Source organism: Bos indicus, chromosome X (genome assembly GCF_029378745.1).
Source record: "Bos indicus isolate NIAB-ARS_2022 breed Sahiwal x Tharparkar chromosome X, NIAB-ARS_B.indTharparkar_mat_pri_1.0, whole genome shotgun sequence".
Classification (NCBI taxonomy): domain Eukaryota; kingdom Metazoa; phylum Chordata; class Mammalia; order Artiodactyla; family Bovidae; genus Bos; species Bos indicus.
The window spans coordinates 94,397,446-94,421,216 of NC_091789.1; the positions used below are offsets into that span (position 1 = coordinate 94,397,446).

At 41.7% G+C, this 23,771-nt stretch overlaps 1 protein-coding gene across 1 annotated transcript in view; it reads right to left on the reverse strand.

The window, feature by feature from the left end:
* DGKK (diacylglycerol kinase kappa) overlaps nt 1-23,771 on the reverse strand; it is a 174,651-nt gene that overhangs the window by 116,949 nt on the left and 33,931 nt on the right. The window contains exon 2 of the mRNA XM_070785407.1: nt 3,759-3,869. Within this exon, the coding sequence (XP_070641508.1) occupies nt 3,759-3,869 (111 nt within the window). The remainder of the gene's footprint in view (nt 1-3,758; nt 3,870-23,771) is intronic.

Here is a 23,771-nt window from a genome sequence, read left to right on the forward strand (position 1 = left end):
ACCCACTCCAGTGTTCTTGCCTGGAGAATCTCATGGACAGAGGAGCCTGGCAGGCTACAGTACCTAGGGTTGCAAAGAGTCGGACACAACTGAAATGACTTAGCATGTACTCAGGCCAGAAAGAATGAAGTGGCTCAGTAAGAACCTAACAGAAGCAGAGGAGATTAAAAGAGGTGGCAAGAATACACAGAAAAACTATACAGAAAAGGTCTTAATGAACCAGATAACCATGATGGTGTGGTCAGTCTCCTAGAGCCAGACATCCTGGAATGTGAAGTCAAGTGGGCCTTCAGTTCAGTCACTCAGTCATGTCTGAATTTTTGTGACCCCGTGGACTGCAGCATGCCAGGCCTCCCTGTCCATCACCATCTCCTGGAGTTTACTCAAACTCATGTCCATTGAGTCAGTGATGCCATCCAACCATCTCATCTTCTGTCATCCCCTTCTCCTTCTTCCTTCAATCTTTCCCAGCATCAGGATCTTTTCAAATGAGTCCGTTCTTAGCATCAGGTGGTCAAAGTATTGGAGTTTCAGCTTCAGCATCAGTCCTTCCAATGAATATTTAGGACTGATTTCCTTTAGGATGGACTGGTTGGATCTCCTTGCTGTACAAGGGACTTTCAAGAGTCTTCACTAACACCACAGTTCAAAAGCATCAATTCTTCAGTGCTCAGATTTCTTCATAGTCCAACTCTCACATCCATACATGACTACTGGAAAAACCATAGCCTTGACTAGATGGACCTCTGCAGGCAAAGTAATGTCTCTGCTTTTTAATAAGCTGTCTAGTTTGGTCATAACTTTCCTTCTGAGGAGCAAGTGTCTTTTAATTTTATGGCTGCAGTCACCATCTGCAGTGATTTTGGAGCCCTCCAAAATAAAGTCTGTCACTGTTTCCACTGTTTCCCTATCTATTTGCCATGAAGTAATGGGACCAGATGCCATGATCTTAGTTTTCTGAATGTTGAGTTTTAAGCCAACTTTTTCACTCTCCTCTTTCACTTTCATCAAGAGGCTCTTTAGTTCTTCTTCACTTTCTGCCATAAGGGTGGTGTCATCTGCATATCTGAGGTTATTGATATTTCTTCTGGCAATCTTAATTCCAGCTTGTGCTTCATCCAGTCCAGCGTTTCTCATGATGTACTCTGCATATAGGTTAAATATGCAGGGTGACAATATACAGCCTTGCTGTACTCCTTTCCCGATTTGGAACCAGTCTGTTGTTCAGGTCCAGTTCTAACCGTTGCTTCTTGACCTGCATACAGATTTCTCAGGAGGCAGTTCAGGTGGTCTGGTATTCCCATGTCTTGAAGAATTTTCCACAGTTTCTTGTGATCCACACAGTCAAAGGCTTTGGCATAGTCAATAAAGCAGAAGTAGATGTTTTTCTGGAACTCGCTTGCTTTTTCAATGATCCAACAGATGTTGACAATTTGACCGCTGGTTCCTCTGCCTTTTCCAAATCCAGCTTTAACATCTGGAAGTTCATGGTTCATGTACTGTTGAAGCCTGGCTTGGAGAACTTTGAGTATAACTTTGCTAGCGTGTGAGATGAGTGCAATTGTATGGTAGTTTGAGCATTCTTTGGCATTGCCTTTCTTTGGGATTGGAATGAAAACTGACGTTTTCCAGTCTGTGGCCCCTGCTGAGTTTTCCAAAATTGCTTGCATATTGAGTGCAGCACTTTCACAGCATCATCTTTAGGGATTTGAAATCAGATTGATTATATTCTTTTCAGCCAAAGATGGAGAAGCTCTATAGCTGACTGTGGCTCAGGTCATGAACTCCTTATTGCAAAATTCAGACTTAAACTGAAGAGAGTAGGGAAAACCACTAGACCACTCAGGTTTGACCTAAATCAAATCCCTAGACCGCTCAGGTTTGACCTAAATCAAGTTTGACCTAAATCAAATCCCTTATGACTATTCAGTGGAAGTGACAAATGGATTCAAGGGATTATATCTGATACACAGACTTTGCCTGCAAAGGTCTGTCTAGTCAAAAGTGCCTGAAGAATTATGGACGGAGTTTTATGACATTGTACAGGAGGCACTGATCAAGACCATCCCCAAGAAAAAGAAATGCAAAAAGGCAAAATGGTTGTCGAGGAGGCCTTACAAAAAGCTATGAAAAGAAGAGAAGTGAGAGGCAAAGGAGAAAAGGAAAGATATCCATCTGAATGCAGAGTTCCAAAGAATAGCAAGGAGAGATAAGAAAGCCTTCCTCAGTGATCAATGCAAATAAATAGAGGAAAACAATAGAATGGGAAAGACTAGCGATCTCTTCAAGAAAATTAGAGATACCAAGGGAACATTTAATGCAAAGATGGGCTCGATAAAGGACAGAAATAGTATGGACCTAACAGAAGCAGAGGAACCAGAGATCAAATTGCCGATATTTGTTGGATCACAGAGAAAGCAAGGGAACTCCAGGAAAACATCTACTTCCGTTTCATTGATTACACTAAAGCCTTTTACCGTGTGGATCACAACAAACTGTGGAAAATTCTTAAAGAGATGTAAGTATGAAACCACCTTACCTGTCTCCTGATAAACTTGTATGCCAGTCAAGAAGCAACAGTTAGAACCAGACATGGAACAATGGACTGGTTCAAAATTGGGAAAGGAGTGTGAGAAGGCTGTATATTGTCACCCTGCTTATTTAACTTATAGGCAGAGTACATCATGAGAAATGCCAGGCTGGATGAAGCTCAAGCTGGAATCAAGACTGTCAGGACAAATACCAACAACCTCAGATATGCAAATGATATCATTCTAAAGGCATAAAGTAAAGAGAAGCTAAAGAGCCTCTTGATGAAGGTGAAAGAGGAGAGGGAAAAATCTGGCTTGAAACTCAACATTCAAAAAACTAAGATCATGGCCTCTGGTCCCATCATTTCATGGTAAATAGAAGGTGAAAAAGTGCAAGTAGTGACAGGTTTTATTTTCTTGGGCTCCAAAATCATGTGGACAGTGATTGCAACCATGAAACTAAAAGATGCTTGCCCCTTGAAAGGAAACCTGTGACAAACCTAGATAACATATTAAAAAGCAGAGACATCACTTTGCCTGCAAAGGTCTGTCTAGTCAAAACTATATTTTTTCAAGTAGTCATGTATGGATGTGAGAGTTGGACCATAAAGAAGGCTGACCACCGAAGAATTAATGCTTTTGAAATGCGGTGTTGGAGAAGACTCCTGAGAGTCCCTTGGACAGCAAGGAGATTGAACTAGTTGATCCTAAAGGAAATTAACCTTGAATACTCATTGGAAGGACTGATGTTGAAGCTGAAGCATCAATACTTTTGCTACCTGATGTAAAAATTGGAAAAGACCCTGATGCTTGGAAAGATTGAAGGCAAAAGGAGACGGGGCAGCAGAGGATGAGATGATTAGATAGCATCACTGACTCAGTAGACATGAATTTGAGCAAATCCTGGAGGTAGTGAAGGACAGGGTAGCCTGGAGTGCTGCAGTCCATGGCGTTGCAAAGAGTCTGGGACGACTTAGGGACTGAACAGCAACAACATAATGGGATATGGTCTAGCTAGGGACATAGTGGAGCAGATTAGGATTATCCACCTTAATTCTTGCTAACATGTCTTTACCTCTTGGTTTATCTCCTCTCAAATTATTTCCTGGTACCTACCTACTAAAACAATTGACACATATACGTATATATATATACATACACATTTATGTGTGTGTGTATATATGTGTGTGTGTGTGTGTGTGTGTATATATATATATATTCTCTTACCGCAGGATGGTGTGCAAAGCAGAGCCTTTGTCCTCGAACCAGAAAATATCTAAGCTTCCATCTCTTGAATGAGTTACAGTTCTTTAGCAGAGGTCCTTCCTTCAGTATTTTCTGAAAGATAGAAGCATAGCTTTGAGTAATTAGGTCAATTTGCAAGACCATATCACTTGTCCTCTCATTTGAGAAGTTCAGATATCTTGAAGGCCCTGTCACATATCTGAGAAATGGCCTAAGGGCCAGGCAAGAATACAGAGTTTCTTAGTTATTCAGAAAAAGCATTGGTTACTCTTGGATAACATATTCCAAATCATATAGGCTCTAAGTTTCTTAGGACACATGGCCCAACAACCATGGAAAACATTTTCATTTGTGGGAGGAGGAGGGGATGAAAGACAGAACACATAAATATAAGAGCTACATTCCTAGGGAAGGACAAATGGTTGGGGGAGAGGCTGAGTTCAGTAAGGACAGATATTTTGGAAATCTTCAGGTTGAAGGCCTAGACAGGGCTTTCATATCTTCTATTTTAGAGTGTTCTTTTTAGAATAATAAGTTGGATCATATCCCTTCCTACTCGCAAGCCTCCAATAGCTTCCCAACAGTTTTAGAACCAAATCCCAAGTCTTTATCATAGCCTTCAAGGGATTCATGATCTGGTGAGAGCAAAAAGTGCATGAACAAGAACTACCATCTGATTACTTTACATATCTCATAGTTTTACCAACTGATTTTTCTGTTACTTGTCGACAGATTGATTCTAACCAAGCAGAGTCTGCTTACCATGTTACCGTTGGGGAGGCTTTCCCCAATGTAACCTTATAGGATACAAGTCAACATGCAAGACTACCATCTGGGAGTACTCACATCCACCAAACTGCAAATAAGCCCATGCTGAATGGACGAAGAGACAGACTTAAGTCATAAAATCAAAGTTCTATCATGAATTCCATCCATCATCTAAATTAGAATTCACCATTTGGCGGTTATGGAAGTGTTTGCTTGGCCCACCTAGTGTTTTTAAGTTCTTAATTAATTGATAATATTTAAAAAGCAGAAAATTTCAAATAAAAATCCAAGTTTCTATTAAAAAATCTGAACATCTGGTAACAGGGGACCTACATTTTCACATGGCAACAGTCTGCTGGAACAGAGTAGCAGCTGCTCCCTTTAGATGGGGCATCCAATTCCAGCAGGTATTTAAGTTTGGGACCCCACTTAAACAATCATTTGCTACTTCCGCTCTCCCAAATATACCCATATCTGTTATACTATCTGTTCAATTCTTTAACCAATAAGTTAGTACTAATGGAGAGAGCCTTTGTATGTCAATTGAAAAGTCAGTTCATAGCAATCAAAGTTTACCTGAATCATCTTGACAACTTATGGGAGTTTCCAAGTTACTGTACCACCCTTGAGATGTTTACAAAAGAATGGTGCCAAGGAGTCAAGACAAAGAAATAAAAAAAGATCTTGTGGGAATGTGGCATGGAGAGTGAGAAATTACATTTAAATTGTTGAAATTGAGTCATCAATGAGAAAACAACTCTGTGTAAGCACTGTGATTGTATCACTCTTTCTCTGGTCAGATGGCCTATGGAATATATTCTCAATGATGGCATTTGGTATTCTCTATCCCAATCTTTTCAACTTTATGCCATATATTGTTCCACACTAAGTCTTCATGATACCTAGACAGTCATATTTACTTCTCTCTGCCAAAGACTTAAGTTCAAAATTTTAAGTGCTCCAACTTCATACAACTGAAGCCACATCCATTATTTCTTCCCCTTTCCCAAGCTATTCTACTTTGTCAATTGCTAAATTCTTCTATTGTTCTTATTTTACCATGTATGCTATCCTTTGTAATAGTTTATTTACAGTTTTTGGCTGGATATTTCCCCCATTCCATTTTAAGTTTAAAACATCTCTTAATTTCAACTGCTTTTTCTTACCCCTGCTGCCATACCCAGGTTCCTTCTCCTCCTGTTGCTTTCAGGATTAGGATGATGGGGTGAGGTGGCAATGATGAAATGAGGAGGGGGATTTGCTTTTCTAGAAGACTCCCAGAACCCTGGACCTTCTGGTTCCCGCACAAAATTGCCACACCCTATGATTTGACATACTAAAACATATAGAATTCAGCCTCTTCTCCCCAGCTACTTCCTTCTATCAACCTGTAGTAATGATCACTGTTTAATTCCCCTTCCCGGTACTTAAGAAATATTTCCTTTTCTTCCCTTACTTGTGCCCTACTAATTAATCATGTTATCCACCTAGGCACACAGAAAACCAGTTAATTAGTTAATTAATCCATTAATCTGGAGACACAGCAAATCATCAAAATGTTCAGTTCTCATTTCATGAACTCTGCATTTGTCATGGTCAAGAAAAGAAAAGAAAGAAAATGACAGGTGATTTGGTTAACTAAGAATTGTTTTCTTTCAGGGTAAAAGCCATGTAACCAATATCTAGCTACTCTAATTGTAAGGACTGGATAGCTTTAACTGCATGCATGTTAGTTTACTTTAATAAGCTTCATATTGCTATACTTAAAAAAAGAAAGACTTTATGGTGCATAGGAAAAGGAGTACGTCAAGGCTGTATACTGTCACCCTGCTTATTTAACTTATATGCAGAGTACATCATGAGAAACACTGGGCTGGAAGAAGCACAAGCTGGAATCAAGATTGCCAGGAGAAATATCAATAACCTCAGATATGCAGATGACACCACCCTTATGGCAGAAAGTGAAGAGGAACTCAAAAGCCTCTTGATGAAAGTGAAAGAGGACAGTGAAAAAGTTGGCTTAATGCTCAACATTCAGAAAACTAAGATCATGCCATCCAGTCCGATCACTTCTTGGGAAATAGATAGGGAAACAGTGGAAACAGTGTCAGACTTTATTTTTTTGGGCTCCAAAATCACTGCAGATGGTGACTGCAGCCATGAAATTAAAAGACGCTTACTCCTTGGAAGGAAAGTTATGACCAACCTAGATAGCATATTCAAAAGCAAAGACATTGCTTTGCCAACAAAGGTCCGTCTAGTCAAAATTATGGTTTTTCCAGTGGTCATGTATGGGTGTGAGAGTTGGATTGTGAAGAAAGCTGAGTGCTGAAGAATTGATGCTTTTGAACTGTGGTGTTGGAGAAGACTCTTGAGAGTCCCTTGGACTGCAAGGAGATCCAACCAGTCCATTCTGAAGGAGATCAGCCCTGGGCTTTCTTTGGAAGGAATGATGCTAAAGCTGAAACTCCAGTACTTTGGCCACCTGATGCGAAGAGTTGACTCATTGGAAAAGACTCTGATGCTGGGAGGGATTGGGGGCAGGAGGAGAAGGGGACGACAGAGGATGAGATGGCTGGATGGCCTCACCGACTCCATGGACATGAGTTTGGGTAAACTCCGGGAATTGGTGATGGACAGGGAGGCCTGGTGTGCTGTGATTTATGGGGTTGCCAAGAGTCGGACACGATGGAGTGACTGAACTGAACTGATCACTGGATAGAATGCTTCATATTTTCTGAGCTCCTACTATTGACTCCACCTTACGCTAGGCCCTTAGAAGCAGCTAAAGAAGTTGCAAGCACCTTCCCTGTCTCCCTGGTGGCTTAGACAGTAAAGCATCTGCCTGCAATGCGGGAGACCTGGGTTCAATTCCTGGGTCAGGAAGATCCCCTGGAGAAGGCAATGGCAATCCACTCTAGCACTCTTGGCTGGAAAATCCCATGGACAGAGGAGCCTGATAGGCTACAGTCCATGTGGTTGCAAAGAGTCGGACACGACTGAGTGTCTTCACTTTTACTTTCTCTGTCTCAAATATATGGATAGTGGGAGTGGAGGTGGAGGGACAGATAATCCATGTAGACAAACATGAAGTTATATGAGCTCAGAGCACCATTTGAAAGAGCCGTGGGAGCTTCATGTCCATTGCGTTAAATCTTTACCTTCTGGTTCAAATGAGAGGTTCCACTAAGATAGTGGCTATCCACTCACACATCCTGCCATTAGGTACACTGGCCAACACAATTATCTCCTCTCTGTTCCATGATATTAAACTGGTCTTTGTGAATGCATTAGTTTTAAGTACAGGGCTGTCTACTCAATGACCATAGAAGGCTAGCTGGTTACAAAAGAATCAACAACCTAGCAGGTGAACTGGGAGCCCAAGCCCAGTTGCTGCTAAATTCTAGGGGATTATTGAATGCTGACCCAGTATTACCAATTCATTCCATTTTTCAAGACAAGTTGGCAATTCAGGTGAAAATTTGTGTGAAGTTTTGGAATATGGACATATTAACTACTAATTAAATTAAAACAAAAAACTTGAGAGGGCCAAACAAAACATAGATGAGGCCAAAATTATGCCACAGACAACCAGTTTGCAATTTCTGAACGTAACTACTGTCAGTTTCTCTAGATGACAAAATGAGTGAGTGGTGGGTATTCCTGGCTGGCAGCAGAAGAGGTTGCAGTGTATGAGTTCAGCGTTTGTGTGCCTGTATATGTAAGATATATATTACCAAGTTGGTAGCAGATAAATGTTGATGTGACTCATGTATAGTAATTAAGGGGAAAGGTTAGAAGACCATTTAAAAGTTTCTTAACACATTATTGACTGGGCGATTTTTACAGAAACTAATGCCTCTAGCATTAATATGTCTCTGGTAAATAATGTACCAAGTTCTAAACTCAGGCTCTATATTGTCAACTCTGAACTTCTACAAATATCCATTAATCCATTACTGTTCAAAAATACCCATTAATGGGTTGAGAGAAGGTAAAATTCCTATAGTTTCTTTCTCATTAAACTCTGTCCCCCTTGGGGAGATGTTTCTAAATAAACCATGGTTTACTTAAAAACACAATAAGCAGCTCCCAAAAGTCAGTTTGAACAAGCAGACGCTAAAAAGCCACTCAAATCAATAGGCTACCACAAGTCAATAAAATATGTGCATGCAAACGAAACTTTACCTGCCTAGGGTCACTAAACTTAACAAGGACATGAGACAAAAATTGGAAGAAACAAACCAAAAAATACAGCCTATAAAGTGATGCATTAGCAGAAGAACCCTCGCTTATCCTGTAACAGGATTTTCAGTTTCCAGATAACATCATTTCATTGACCCCTTGCCACAACCATGTGAAATGTTACTTCCAATTTCCAGATGGGGAGTTTTTCTGTTTCTTTAAAGTGACTATCCAAGAATAATTAGAAGAGTAAGGAGAATTCACATGCATACAGAGCTTTGCAATGGATAAAGTGCTTTTACTTTTGTTACTGAAACTCCCCAGCATCACTCTGAAGTAGGTAGTGAAAGGCACCTACATCAATTCTGTCCTATGAAAGATACCCTGAACTTTTATTTCTTTAAGCGACTACTATTTTTATTTCTAAGGCATTATCAAGACAGTTGAAAATTTCCTTCTCAAGTAAGATGGTCAATGTTTGATATTTTTGAGATTTTGCAGCATCTTGGGACTACAACATTTGTCAGAAGAAGGCATCTCCAGTGTTATTATGGGAGGCAATAAAAAACAGGATTATGTATGGGAATTGTTTTTTGGTGGCCATGTTTATAGGCACACAGATAGTTCATAAAATGAGGCACACCTGTAATCCTCTTGGTTCAAGTTGCCACATTCCTGTGGCAATATGTGTGGTGCTGCAAATAGGAAAAAGTTAGGAAGGGCCATTGGATCCTTGTACATACTGAAATGCTTCTTAAGTCAGAACACATTGTACGCAGTTCTATCTGACATTAAAATGCAAATAGCACTGATATCTCTACTCTTAAACTCTCAAGGCTGGGTGTTTCATAGTGGGAGTGAGTGTGATGCTGAGTTCAATTACCACAGACATCAACTGACTTCATTCAAATTCAAAAGCGCAGGATTTATCATGCGTGTGCGTTTAGCTGCTTCAGTCCTGTCCAACTCTTTGTGACCCTATGGACTGTAGCTCGCCAGGCTCCTCTGTCCATGGGATTCTCCAGGCAAGAATACTGGAGTGGGTTGCCATGCCCTCCTCCAGGGGATCTTCTTCACACGGGGATCAAACCCCAGTCTCCTGCGTCTCCTGCATTGCAGGCAGATTCTTTACCCACTGAGCCACCTGGGAAGCCCCCAGGACTTATTGAGGCATAGTTAATTCAGGTCTTGAGTACAGCATTCACACAAAAAATCTTTGCCTAACCTGTGGCAGCCCTTGAAGAGAAAGCAGTTTCTTTTTGTGTCTTCTTTAATAAGCCAACCCCTCAATTCATTAGTCCCAGAAACCCCTGCACTCTAGCACCAGTGATCTTTCTCCCTGATGTTCTATAACTCGGCATGTACAAATTAATTGCCAACAGTGATGGTAAGGATTTCCTTTGCTCCATATTTATAAAAGTGTATTTTATAAAATATCTCAACAAGGTCTGTAAAGCAGCCCCATTGCCTATATATAATTAACACCTGCCTGCTGCTTAGTTGGGAAAGGGCAAGTACAACTGCTTCTATGAAACTTTCCTCGTGCTCCTCCAAAATCCTCCAAAGCTTCTACTATCTGTTAGGCCTCTTTTTCTGTGGCTCAGTGGTTTTTTGCTGGATGAGGCTTTGGAGGATTCTCTTACCCTGTCCTAGCAAAAGGAGCCCCTATTACATAGCCAGAGTGAATTTCACCCCCACCTAATCAAAAAGTAAGCAAGTATCATGACATGCACCACTACCTGTTATTAGCTGGCTGTTCTTCTGTTTTACTTCCTCATGCTGCTCTTGGGAGGGAGGCTGGACCAAGTTGGGATGAGTGGGTTACCATTCCTCCAGTGAAAACCAGACTTCCACTATGAGCACAGGTAAGGAAGTCAGTTTTATATCTATGGCTCCTTCAGTCCAAAACCTGGAACATCTATTCTCTTTGCTTTGGGGGTGGGGGTGATGGAAAGAAAGCCATTTCGTAAACCAGGCCCGCCAAAGTTGATTCAGAGCAACAATGTTTGATTTGGTTAAAATGCAACTCTGGGAGTTTTTAGGCTTTAAGAAAGGCCAGGCCCGCTGCGTCTCTGAAAGCTTTACATTCCCCAGGGTCCTTGTTGATGTTGCCGGAGTCAGACAGACTGGCTCCAGCACTGACTAGCTGTGTAACCTTGGGCAAATCACTTAACCTCTCTGAGCCTCAATTTCCTTGTCTGTCAGATGAGAATACCTTGCAGAGCATGTGCCTGACAGCCACCATCTAAGTGTGAGTCCCTTGTGGTGTGTGGGGGCAAGCAGTCCATTCATCCCACTACTGGGAGCTCCTGTCTCTGGCCCTACTAGCAGGCCTGGCTGGCTAAAGGCTGAAGCAGAAGAATGAGGAATAGGGACCAACTGTCTCAGTTTTCCCAGGACTTTCAGTGCTAAAACCAGAAGAGTCATAGGCAAACTGAGACTTGTTGGTCACCCTAGCATTCAGGAGCCAGGTCTCTCTACTGCTCAGGTCTACAAGGACTATAGCTTCAAATCCCTCCTGCTGCTTCCTGTGCTAAGGAAGAACTGCAGAGGCTCAACCACATCCCTATTCTCTGTTAGTGAAATAAAAGACAGTTGAAAATGATGCTACATTTTTCTCTGAATATGAGAAAATTTTAACCAATTCTTCCATATCATTCCAAAGAGATTTTATATACATGCACAAACATGTGTTGTGCTCTGCTGTGCTCAGTCGCCCAGTCATGTCTGACTCTTTGCAACCCCATAAACTGGAGCCCGCCAGGTTCCTCTGTCCATGGGATTCTTCAGGCAAGAATACTGGAGTGGGTTGCCATTTCCTTCTCCAGGGAATATTCCTGACCCAGGAATCTAACCCATATCTCTTGCATTGTAGGCAGATTCTTTACCATTTGAGTCCCAGTTTCAGCCTTGGGAGAACCAAAATCTTGGAAGCAGGAAATCCAGTTAAAGGAGCAGTATAAGTAGAAGCTAAGTGGAAGCAGCAACTGCTGCCTAGAAAAGGAAGCTCTGTGGTCACACAAAATCCCTAAAGGAAAGATATTAGGGAATTTTGGACACTGGCCTTCAACCTAACCAAGCTCACAGAGGCCAGAACACACATTATCATATCTAGTGCCACTGAATTACAAGGAATGACAAAACATAACTGCTTCCAACTGCTTTCTTCCCCGTATCTTCACCTGACTATCTGTAGTCAGAAATGGATAGGTTCTTATAACATCCTGTGTATGTTTCTTCTCTCAGGGATACTGCCCCTACTGCTTCTAGCCCTTTGGTGCCACCACCATGTCACACGCCTTCTCTGTCCTAACCACCTTCTGTGAGACATGTGGCTCCTGTTCTGACTCTGGTGACATCCCCATAGAAGCAGCCAGGGCAGCATCTTCTCTAAGCTTCTCTTCAATTATCTTTCTCCAGAGGAAGACAGTTGTTTCTGGCTGACAAATGCCTACTATCTGCCTTTGTTTTATATGCATTATCTAATTTCTTGCCTACAGAAATTGTCCTGTTGGGGAGGTGGAGAAGTTGAGGATTAGGGAGGTTAAGTAATTAGCTCCAAGTCACAGTGAGTGGCAGAGCTGGGGTTTAAAGCCAGCTCCGTTTGACTCTACTGCCTCTCCCCCCACAAAATCCTAAGCATCAACAGAATGATGGTCATCATGATCTGGCATGGGTGTCAGATCCAACCTAGGGATCACTTCAGTCCACTTATTTCTTACCCTCAGTTCAGTTTAGTTGCTCAGTTGTGTCCGCCTCTTTGTGACCCCATGAACTGCAGCTCACCAGGCTTCCCTGTCCATTACCAACTCCCAGAGCTTACTCAAACTCATATCCATCGAGTCAATGATGCCATCCAACCATCTCATCCTCTTGTCGTCCCCTTCTCCTTCCACCTTCAATCTTTTCCAGCATTAGGGTCCTTTCCAATGAGTCAGTTCTTCACATCAGGTGGTCAAAGTACTGGAGTTTCAGCTTTAGCATCAGTCCTTCCAGTGAACACCCAGGACTGATCTCCTTTAGGATGGACTGGTTGGATCTCCTTGCTGTCCAAGGGTCTCTCAAGAGTCTTTTCCAATACCACAGTTCAAAAGCATCAATTCTTCAGTGCTCAGCTTTCTTTATAGTCCAACTCTCACATCCATGCATGACTACTGGGAAAACCATAGCCTTGACTAGACAGACCTTTGTTGGCAAAGTAATGTCTCTTCTTTTTAATATGCTGTCTAAGTTGGTCATAACTTTCCTTCCAAGGAGTGCTGCTGCTAAGTCACTTCAGCCGTGTCCGACTCTGTGCGACCCCAGAGATGGCAGCTCACCAGGCTCCCCCGTCCCTGGGATTCTCCAGGCAAGAACACTGGAGTGGGTTGCCATTTCCTTCTCCAATGCATGAAAGTGAAAAGTGAAAGTGAAGTCACTCAGTCGTGTCCGACTCTTAGCAACCCCATGGACTGCAGCCTACCAGGCTCCTCTGTCCATAGGATTTTCCAGGCAAGAGTACTGGAGTGGTGTGCCATTGCCTTCTCCATTCCAAGGAGTAACTGTCTTTTAATTTCATGGCTGCAGTCACCATCTGCAGTCATTTTGGAGCCCCCCAAAATAAAGCTTCTCACTGCTTCCATGAAGTTTCCCCATCTATTTCCCATGAAGTGATGGGACCAGATGCCATGATCTTAGTTTTCTGAATGTTGAGCCAACTTTTTCACTCTCCTCTTTCACTTTCATCAAGAGGCTCTTTAGTTCTTCACTTTCTGCCAAAATGGTGGTATCATCTGCATATCTGAGGTTATCAATACTTCTCCTGGATATCTTGATTCCAGCTTGTGGTTCATCCAGCCTGGAATTTCGTATGATGTACTCTGCATATGTCCTGAATATTCATTGGAAGGACTGATGCTGAAGCTGAAACTCCAATATTTTGGCCACCTGATGCAAAGAACCAACTCATTGAAAAAGACCTTAATGCTGGGAAAGATTGAAGGCAGGAGGAGAAGGAGACAACAGAGGATGAGATGGTTGGATGGCATTACTGATGCGATGGACATGAGTTTGAATAGGCTCTGGGAGTTGGTGATTGACAAGGAAGCCTGGCGTGCTGCAGTCCATGGGGTCGCAGAGTCAGACACAACTGAGCGACTGAACTGAACTGAACTCTGCATATAAATTAAATAAGCAGGGTGATGATATACAGCCTTGATGTACTCCTTTCCCGATTTGGAACCAGTCTGATGTTCAGGGTCCAGTTCTGACTGTTGCTTCTTGACCTGCATACAGATTTCTCAGGAGGCAAGTAGGGTGGTCTGGTATTTCTTCCCCTAGAGGCCAATATTTCACTTAGGAGGCAAAGCCATGGCCAGTAATGTCTGCAGATTTCCCACTAGTTTAACAGAAGGAGACCATGTATTATAAATGATTTCACAAGGGAAGAAAAAAGTCAGTTTTTTGAGGGACGCCTGAAATATAATAATCCCATATTTTCATATGTTGATACTTTGAAACAATATGCTGGATCACGTCTGCTGCTGCTGCTAAGTCGCTTCAGTCGTATCCAACTCTGTGCGACCCCACATGTCTCAGTTCAGTTCAGTTCAGTCACTCAGTCGTGTCTGACTCTTTGCGACCCCATGAATCACAGCACGCCAGGCCTCCCTGTCCATCACCAACTCCCGGAGTTCACTCAGACTCAGGTCCATTGAGTCAGTGATGCCATCCAGCCATTTCATCCTCTGTCGTCCCCTTCTCCTCCTGCCCCTAATCCCTCCCAGCATCAGAGTCTTTTCCAATGAGTCAATTCTTCACATCAGGTGGCCGAAATACTGGAGTTTCAGCTTTAGCATCATTCCTTCCAAAGAAATCCCAGGGCTGATCTCCTTCAGAATGGACTGGTTGGATCTCCTTGCAGTCCAAGGGACTCTCAAGAGTCTTCTCCAACACCACAGTTCAAAAGCATCAATTCTTCGGTGCTCAGCCTTCTTCACAGTCCAACTCTCACATCCATACATGACCACAGGAAAAACCATAGCCTTGACTAGACAGACCTTGTTGGCAAAGTAATGTCTCTGCTTTTGAATATGCTATCTAGGTTGGTCATAACTTTCCTTCCAAGGAGTAAGTGTCTTTTAATTTCATGGCTGCAGTCACCATCTGCAGTGATTTTGGAGCCCCCAAAAATAAAGTCTGACACTGTTTCCACTGTTTCCCCATCTAGTTCCCATGAAGATCATGGGATGCCATGATCTTCATTTTCTGAATGTTGAGCTTTAAGCCAACTTTTTCACTCTCCTCTTTCACTTTCATCAAGAGGTTTTTTAGTTCCTCTTCACTTTCTGCCATAAGGGTGGTGTCATCTGCATATCTGAGCTTATTGATATTTCTCCTGGCAATCTTTATTCCAGCTTGTGTCTCTTCCAGTCCAGTGTTTCTCATGATGTACTCTGCATATAAGCTAAATAAGCAGGGTGACAATATACAGCCTTGACGTACTCCTTTTCCTATTTGGAACCAGTCTGTTGTTCCATGTCCAGTTCTAACTGTTGCTTCCTGACCTGCATACAGATTTCTCAAGAGGCAGGGCAGGTGGTCTGGTATTCCCATCTCTTTCAGAATTTTCCACAGTTTATTGTGATCCACACAGTCAAAGGCTTTGGCACAGTCAATAAAGCAGAAATAGATGTTTTTCTGGAACTCTCTTGCTTTTTCCATGATCCAGTGGATGTTGGAAATTTGATCTCTGGTTCCTCTGCCTTTTCTAAAACCAGCTTGAACATCAGGAATTTCACGGTTCACATATTGCTGAAGCCTGGCTTGGAGAATTTTGAGCATTACTTTACTAGCATGTGAGATGAGTGCAATTGTGCGGTAGTTTGAGCATTCTTTGGCATTGCCTTTCTTTGGGATTGGAATGAAAACTGACCTTTTCCAGTCCTGTGGCCACTGCTGAGTTTTCCAAATTTGGTGGCATATTGAGTGCAGCACTTTCACAGTATCATCTTTCAGGAACTGGAATTCCATCACCTCCACTAGCTTTGTTAGTAGTGATGCTTTCTAAGGCCCACTTGACTTCACATTCCAGGATGTCTGGCTCTAGGTGAGTGATCACACCATCGTGATTATCTGGGACGTGAAGATCTTTTTTGTACAGTTCTTCTGTGTATTCTTGCCACCTCTTCTTGATATCTTCTGCTTCTGTTAGGTTCATACCATTTCTAGGAGCTCCTAAACCTGAGGACTTCAGCTTTTAGAGGTATTTTAAAGTGCTTGCAACCTGAGGCCAAAAAAACTTTGTAAGAATGGAAATGTGTAGTTCATTTGGCTATAACTCACTTGAAGAGCAAATCAATGAAGATTTGACTGGTGCTTTCATCTTTAGAAATACCTCTTTCAAATCATGGCTTCAAAAGTCTCTGATAAGTGGGCTGGATGAACCCATATCACCTAACCATATATACTTGGGGAGTTGGGGAGATTGCCTTATTGTGAAACTGGCTCCATGCAGACAATCATCTGAAGATGTGCACAGGACCTAAAAATACAGTCACTAACAGGTCCTCTGGGGATGAAGTGATTAGATGATAAAAAGGGGATGTGAGATTTTTTCATTTTAATTTGTTCTCAGCCTTATGAATTGGTGTTGACAAGAACTGTGAGGTTGGAAGACAAACTGATGCTAGAAACAGTTGGTTTGCTTGCTTCTTGCCTGCTTCTTACATCAGTAATAGTCTAGGCAAGATGAAGTTCACTGATTCACTAGTGGTTGTGTGTTGGGGGGAATAGAAGATCTATATGCATATTGTGTGTGTGTGTGTGTGCGCACGCACACGTGTGTGTGTGCTTGCCCACTTTGCCCCATCAGTGACAGGTGAGAGCAGGAGAAAGGTCTCAGGTAAGGGAACCTGAGGGATGGGATTGGCCTGGGAGCAGGGTGAAGGACAGAGCCATGGGAGACTCCAGCCAACAACTAAAGCTGTGGATAGCCTTGCTGCCTCTGAGTAGAGGACTATCCCTGGCTGAGTAAAACTGCCTCATGCAGAGTGTCAACTAAAAATTGACACTTGCCATAGGTGCTTGCCATCTACCTCTACAAGGATTAAAGCATGTGCTGCTGTAGCTGCCGATTTTCAACAGCCCCTAAAAGAACTTCAGGGTGGAGAGCAGAAATGAGGCACTCTGTGCTCAGAGAAAAACTGGCAGAACAGGTCTTCAAGAGAGTTAAATATTTTCAGGAGCCAATTTATTAACATGAGCTCAATTCTTGTATCTCCTATCCAGAAAAGTACTAAAATCCTTCATGGTGATGACTGTTCCTCATGACTAGCAGAAAGTTTCATGAGACTAGCAGAAACCTTCTGGAAAATTATATGTTTGATTGTATGTATTTTCCTTTCACCAAAATCATATATATTCTGACCTCCCCCATCCCCACCTCTTTGGAGCAGTTTCTCAGAGCTATCTGAGGTGCTGTCTCCCTGGCTGCAGTCCTCATTTTGCCCCAAATAAAACTTAACTTGCAACTCTCATGTTGAGCATTTTTTTTAAGTCAACAGGAGGCAGGAGGTATGGTAATTTAATAGCCCACCAGGCCTGGAGGGGAATGGAGGAAAGAGCTGTGATTGCAGGAGACACTAATCTGCCAAAGAGGTGACTATGTTGTAGGCTTTGGTTATGGTGAAATTACTGGCCAGGTAACAAAGTTGAAAAGCTATTCCAGTTAGTAAAAGGAGGCTGCCAGGGACAAGCTTTCTGGAGTAGTAATAGTAGTGTAGTAGTAGTAGTAATAGTAGTAGTAACAAGAATTACTAACAGTTGGTGAGCCTTTACTATGTGGGAAGCACTGTATTAAATCACGTTGCTGCTGCTGCTGCTAAGTTGCTTCAGTCGTGTCCGACTCTGTGCGACCCCATAGACGGCAGCCCACCAGGCTCTGCCGTCCCTGGGATTCTCCAGGCAAGAACACTGGAGTAGGCTGCCATTGCCTTCTCCATTGTGTGAAAGTGAAAAGTGAAAGTGAAGTTGCTCAGTCGTGTCCGACTCCTAGCGACCCCATGGACTGCAGCCTACCAGCCTCCTCCATCCATGGGATTTTCTAGGCAAGAGTACTGGAGTGGCTTGCCATTGCCTTCTCTGATTAAATCATGTTACATCTCACTTAAGCCCAATAACAATTCTAATAAGTAGGTGCCATAACAATTTTCATTTTATAGATCGAGAAACTGAGGCTTAGAGAGATTAGGTAAATTCTCTAATAGGTTAATAAATAGTAGAGTGAAACTCTCTCGGAGTTTTTAGGACATGGAAGACAAGTTATTCCTTCATTGAAAGAAAAAAGAGTAGGGTTTAAATCACTGGTCTTATTGTAAGTTATACCCTATCCTACATCAGTTAACAGAAGGAGGCAGGACAGCCAGGGGAGCTTGGTGGTGGTGTCAATCGCACATATTTGATTCAATCATAGTTTTGTTTTTAATATTACATGCTAAAGTAATTAAGACAACAATAATGTTTAATTTATACAGCACTTTATCGGCTATAAAGAGCTGGAAGATTCTCACTTGACTCTGAAAATAACTGTGAGGAGTCAACGAGGGAGGTAATACTATGGGTTAGTTTCAAGATAAGAACAATGTGACTCAAGGAAGTGAAATGACTTGCCCAAGGTCACTATGTTGTAAACTAGCTCTGGCCTCCTGACTTCTGGTACAAGGCTCTTTTCACTGTATCTTTGTATTTTATGTTTTCTGTGTTGTTTATGCATGCTCAGTCACTCAGTCATATCTGACTCTGCAACAGTATGGACTGTAGCCCACCAGGCTCCTCTGTCCATGGGATTTCCCAGGCAAGAATACTGGAACAGATTGCCCTCTCTTCTTCCTGAGGATCTTCCCCACCCAGGGATCAAACATCTGTCTCCTGCATTCCTGCATTGTCAAGTGGATTCTTTACCACTGAGCCACCTGGGAAGCCTTCTATATTGCTTGATATCATTTTAATTAGTAGTCTGTAGTTTCAAAGTCCAATTTCCCCTTATCATCCCTGTTCTGCCATCCAGCAATAGAACTCTCTGCCATCACTGCTGGTAAAGAAATATGGACATAGTCAAGTGTGCCATTGGCAGGCATCTTCATGGTTAATGATGGTAGTACTATGCTGGACCCAAAGGGAAACTCTTCTCTGACCTGGATGACTCTTAGTAACAATAATGAAAAATTAACTTGGATGTGAAACTACCCCACAAAAGCATTCTACAAAGATCTTACTAGATAGACCGAGAACACTGCTATTACTGTTCCCCTCCCTTCCTAGGGGCCACTTCCCACAGCCTATTCAGATGCTTTAACCAGAAGACATGCTGTTACTCTTTTCATAGTTTTAGACCTTCATTTATTTCTCTGTTGTAAGACTGCATTCTTCTTCACCTTCTCCTTGCAGTCAAACACCTGGTAAAACACCACCAGCCTCTCTAGCCAGGCTATGTTTAAGGGATTAAGACTTCCCCACTCCTAAATGGCTACTAACTACAGTAATCAAATTCTAACACCCACTGACCAGGGCTTAGAGCAAACCTGACTGACTGTTACCAGTCAGTTTTTGCACTGTTCAGCTCTTTATAGCTTATCCAGAAGGGGCCACCAGAAAAGTACAATTGCACTGAAGAAGAGGGAAAGAGAGAGGGGAAGAAAGTTAAGCTGACAGGCCTGGAAAAGGGGAAGAGAGGAGGAATCGAGAAGAAATAAGACTAGGATGAGCATGGAGGGGTGGCTGGGGATAACTGAAAACACAGAATAGATGACACAAGAGGCTCATTTCCCCACCAGTGATGCATAGGACTCTCATTGATCCTGGAACCTTCTCTCAACCACTATTTCACTGGCTCTGAGATTGTGCCCTAATCCATGTGTATAGTTCTCTGTTCTAAGCTTGCTGGGGAGAAGACAGTGCTGACTAAAATGGGAAGAGAAGGATTTATCAACAGAGATCTGGGGGACAGCTAGACCTGAGTCACACAAAAAATAAACAGTAAGCAAAATTGTCCTTTGGCAGGGGGAGGGGACTATTCTTTAATTGGAAACAGAGCCTAAAAACTAGCATTGCTTAAGAAAGAAAAGAAGCAGAGGAGATGGCAGGGGAGACTCAGTATGAAAAACACTCACTAATAGCAATATACATACACCAAAATTGATACAGAGAAATATGGAGACACAAGGCTAACCCCTTTTGCCCCTTAAGTTTGAAATCTACACCTTTTCTGAAATGTCCATTATGGTTAGGCATCTTGCTAAGCGAGTTATATCCATTAGTAATAATACAATAAAACTGTGAGGTAAGTATTATTAGCCTCACATTACAGATAAGGCACTGGAGCTCAGACTGGTCAGCTGACTTTTCTAAGATCACACACAGTTACAAAGGAAGATGACTATGAACCCAGGTCTGTCTGATTCTAAAGCCTACACACATTTCTACTCATTATACTGTATGCCTAGTCTCTCTCTCCTGGAAAGTGAGAGTTGATTTGGGGTAGGGGGATAGGTAGTTTGCAAAACCATGGGAGATCTGAAAGATTCAACCTGTGAGTTTTCACAGAAATATTTGTACATGGGTGCAGTATGGGCAGCATATGGTACCATGAAAAGACAGTGGCTTAATGGACTATGAATTCCATACAGTTTGGGCTCCAGAAGTAAACTGCTATATAAGCAAGTCATGCCACTTTCCCAAGCTCTCAACTTTATGCTAAGAATTGCAGATAAAGATGCTAAAATTTGGCACTTGATTCATCAAGGGAAGACCAATGCATAACAGAACAAAACTGCTAAGGTTGCTCAGGTCTATTGTCACAAAGTAACCTCCTACCAAATTAAAGATGGAAGCAAAGGATAGGCCCTGGCCCCAGAAATAGAAATTATTTCAAAACCAAGCAGATCAGGAAGGCAAACCTCAGTTTAAAGCTTTCTTGGTAATCACAAATACATGCTATAGCTGAGTTACGTCTGACAGGCAAAGTGCCCAGAGTGCTACAACCTACCCATAGTAGGTATTTGATAAATAATTATAAAATGAAATTGAGTAAGGGAAAACACACCTAGAGAGGACAATGAGAAACTGAAAATGAAAAAAAAAAAAAGGTGTTCTCAAATGTTCAGCCTATCACTTGGCTCCTAAAAGCCAGTTGCTATTGCAGGAAACACATGATGTTATTTACATTTCTAACCACGACTGGCAAAAACCAATTTGGTATGGTGTAAAGGACTATAGATTTTGAAATCAAATGAACTTGGATTTGAAACTAACTCCATCACTTACTATGTGTTTGTTTTTGGGCAAGTAATTTAACTTAGAAACCTCAGCATTTTTATCTGCAAAACAACATATAAAGACATTCAACTCTTACAAAGATCAAGGGAATACATGAAAGTGCTTATGGCCAAGTAGAAATTCAATGTATATTTCCTCTTCCCCTCTGTGGATATGGTGTCAATATTTTGACCTCTAAATTGGACCACAAGACTTACCAAGTGTAAGTGTATATGTGGTTGCAATGGGGTATTGGTGGATTAATGGATTAATTTGAAATCAGTATTTGCCCCCAAAATTGGGAGCATAATTTAAATGATAATAATCTAAGTCCAGTGGATCTTTTAATACTTGTGGTTAGTGTGCTTTTGATTTTTGTGGATTTAGTCTGTGCAAACACAGACTCTTTCCTTCCCATGAGTAACAGAACAGGGATGGCTGAGAAAGGAAACAAAGACTATAAATAAAAAATCAAATTTAAGTCTGGAGATGAATTTGTGACTGCCGTCCACATAAAGATACCCATAATGCTGGGACTTTTGAACTCCCCTCCCTTAAAAAAAAAGAACCTAGAAGATCAGAAGGGCTTCTGATAGTAGGTTTGAATATTTAAGGCAAGTTAAGAGAAATGTTCTGTTCAAGCCTGGAAGAGAAACCAGTGTGAGAACAAGTGCTGATTAGAACAGTTAGGATTAGTGAGCTCAAGTGTTTCTATCTCTTTAAACTTAGCACATAGACATTTCAAATCTAATCTTCTGTAATGTTTATGTTAAAACAGTGAGGCAAATTTTGAAGGACAAAAAGGATAACTAGTTGAAAATATCCTCTTCTATTATATTCCATTAACCACAACTATGAGAAACACAGTTTTCAAAGGCAGCTATAATCTGCCATAACTAAAGGTGGCATTTTATTCTACTGATAGTATTCCTATTATCCCAGGCCAATTATCTAGGAGGAAATCATTAGCTTTTAGAAGTCTAACCTTGCAAACTTAAAACTAGTTAAATGAAATAAACAGAAATATCATAAGGCAATTTTGCCACATAACTAACTAAAATCAGGGTTTTATCATACCAGCTGACTAGATCTTTTACAATGGACAGAACCCAGAAGTCTGCAACTATCCATATAATAGCTTCTGCATGTATTTGTCCTAAAGCAAAAATTCCAACCCCTTCTTATTCTACCTTGCCATTGATGTTCCTTGGGCTTTCAAGGAAAGTCTAAATGTACAGCTGTACAGTGAAAATGGGCAAATGTATCTTTTCATTACATGTGTCCCTTTCAAAACCTTAAGATGGTTAGAGTGGACTTCACAGTCAACAAATCCACCACCTTGCCCATGGCAATGGGAGAAGACTATATACGTAAGTTATCTCATCCAAATGACTATCCTTATTTTTTAAAATCTTTTTTGGTTCTTACTTTTCTTAAAAAAATCTTTCTCCTCTTACCATTGATGCAAAGAAAGATGCTCATTCTTCTTAGCTCTCAATTCTACAGGAGCAGTTGAAGATTTGCTCTACTAACTTGAGACCAGTGAAAAACCAAGAGCACTTTTCCTGCAGAGAAATGAGTGTAGAGGACACGGAGATTGCCTGTGCCAGTGAATTCTCTATGGTTATTACAGAGAAATGAGCTATAAGCGAGGGCAGGGGGAGAAGGGGGCGACAGAGAATGAAATGGTTGGATGGCATCACTGAATCAACAGACATGAGTTTGGGCAAACTCCAGGAGATAGTGAAGGACAGGGAAGCATGGCGTGCTACAGTCCATGGGGTTGCAAAGAATCAGACAGGACTTAGTGACTGAACAACAACATGTTTGCCTACAATCCCTAGGGTTTTCCTGATGGGCAGAATTTCCACCTTGGCATTCTCAACTGATGAGGTTTTTGATTTCTTCAGGTCTTTCTCACCTGAAAACACCGTGTAAGACTCTTTTCCAGGCTCATGATTCACTGAAGTGCTTTTAGCTAGGAGAAGCAACTTACGTAATGAAAAATAACAAAAGAAATGCAAACTGAAAACCTCATGAGCTTTGAGTAAGTGTGAAAGGAGATAATCTTTCTGACCCCAAAATGTGAAAAGCACATATACATGTCATCTCCTCATTCAAGGACTTAGGGTTGTTTTGGGATGCCCTTTGGTCTGTCTCAGTTTCCTGAGTCTCACATATATATTTCCTCCAAATAGCATGTTCAGAAGTAAAAGGACATGTTCATTGATGGCTTGAAACTAGGGTAGGTATATGGATATTTAGATAACAGAAGGTAGTTCTGGACTGAATGGATATGAAAGTCAAAGCAAGAAATGGTAATTAGAATAAAAGGTGTCAGTGAAGGAATTTTTCAGTGTGTAAAATATTTTATTATATAGAAAAATGTTTCAAGCATATATTTTGCATTAAGCAGAAAATACTTTGTATACTCTGCCTGATTTATCCTTACAACATCACACAAAGGCAATGTTGTTGTTCAGTCACTCAGTCATGTCTGACTCAGTTGTGTCTGATTCTTTGTGACCCAATGGACTGCAGCACGCCAGGCTTCCTTATCCTTTACAATCTCCCTGAGTTTGCTCAAATTCATGTCCACTGAGACAGTGATGCCATCTAACCATCTTATCCTCTGTCACCCTCTTCTCCTTTTGCCTTCAATCATTCCCAGCATCAGGGTCTTTGCCAATGAGTCAGCTCTTCACATCAGGTGGCCAAAGTATTGGAGCTTCAGTTTCAGGATCAGTCCTT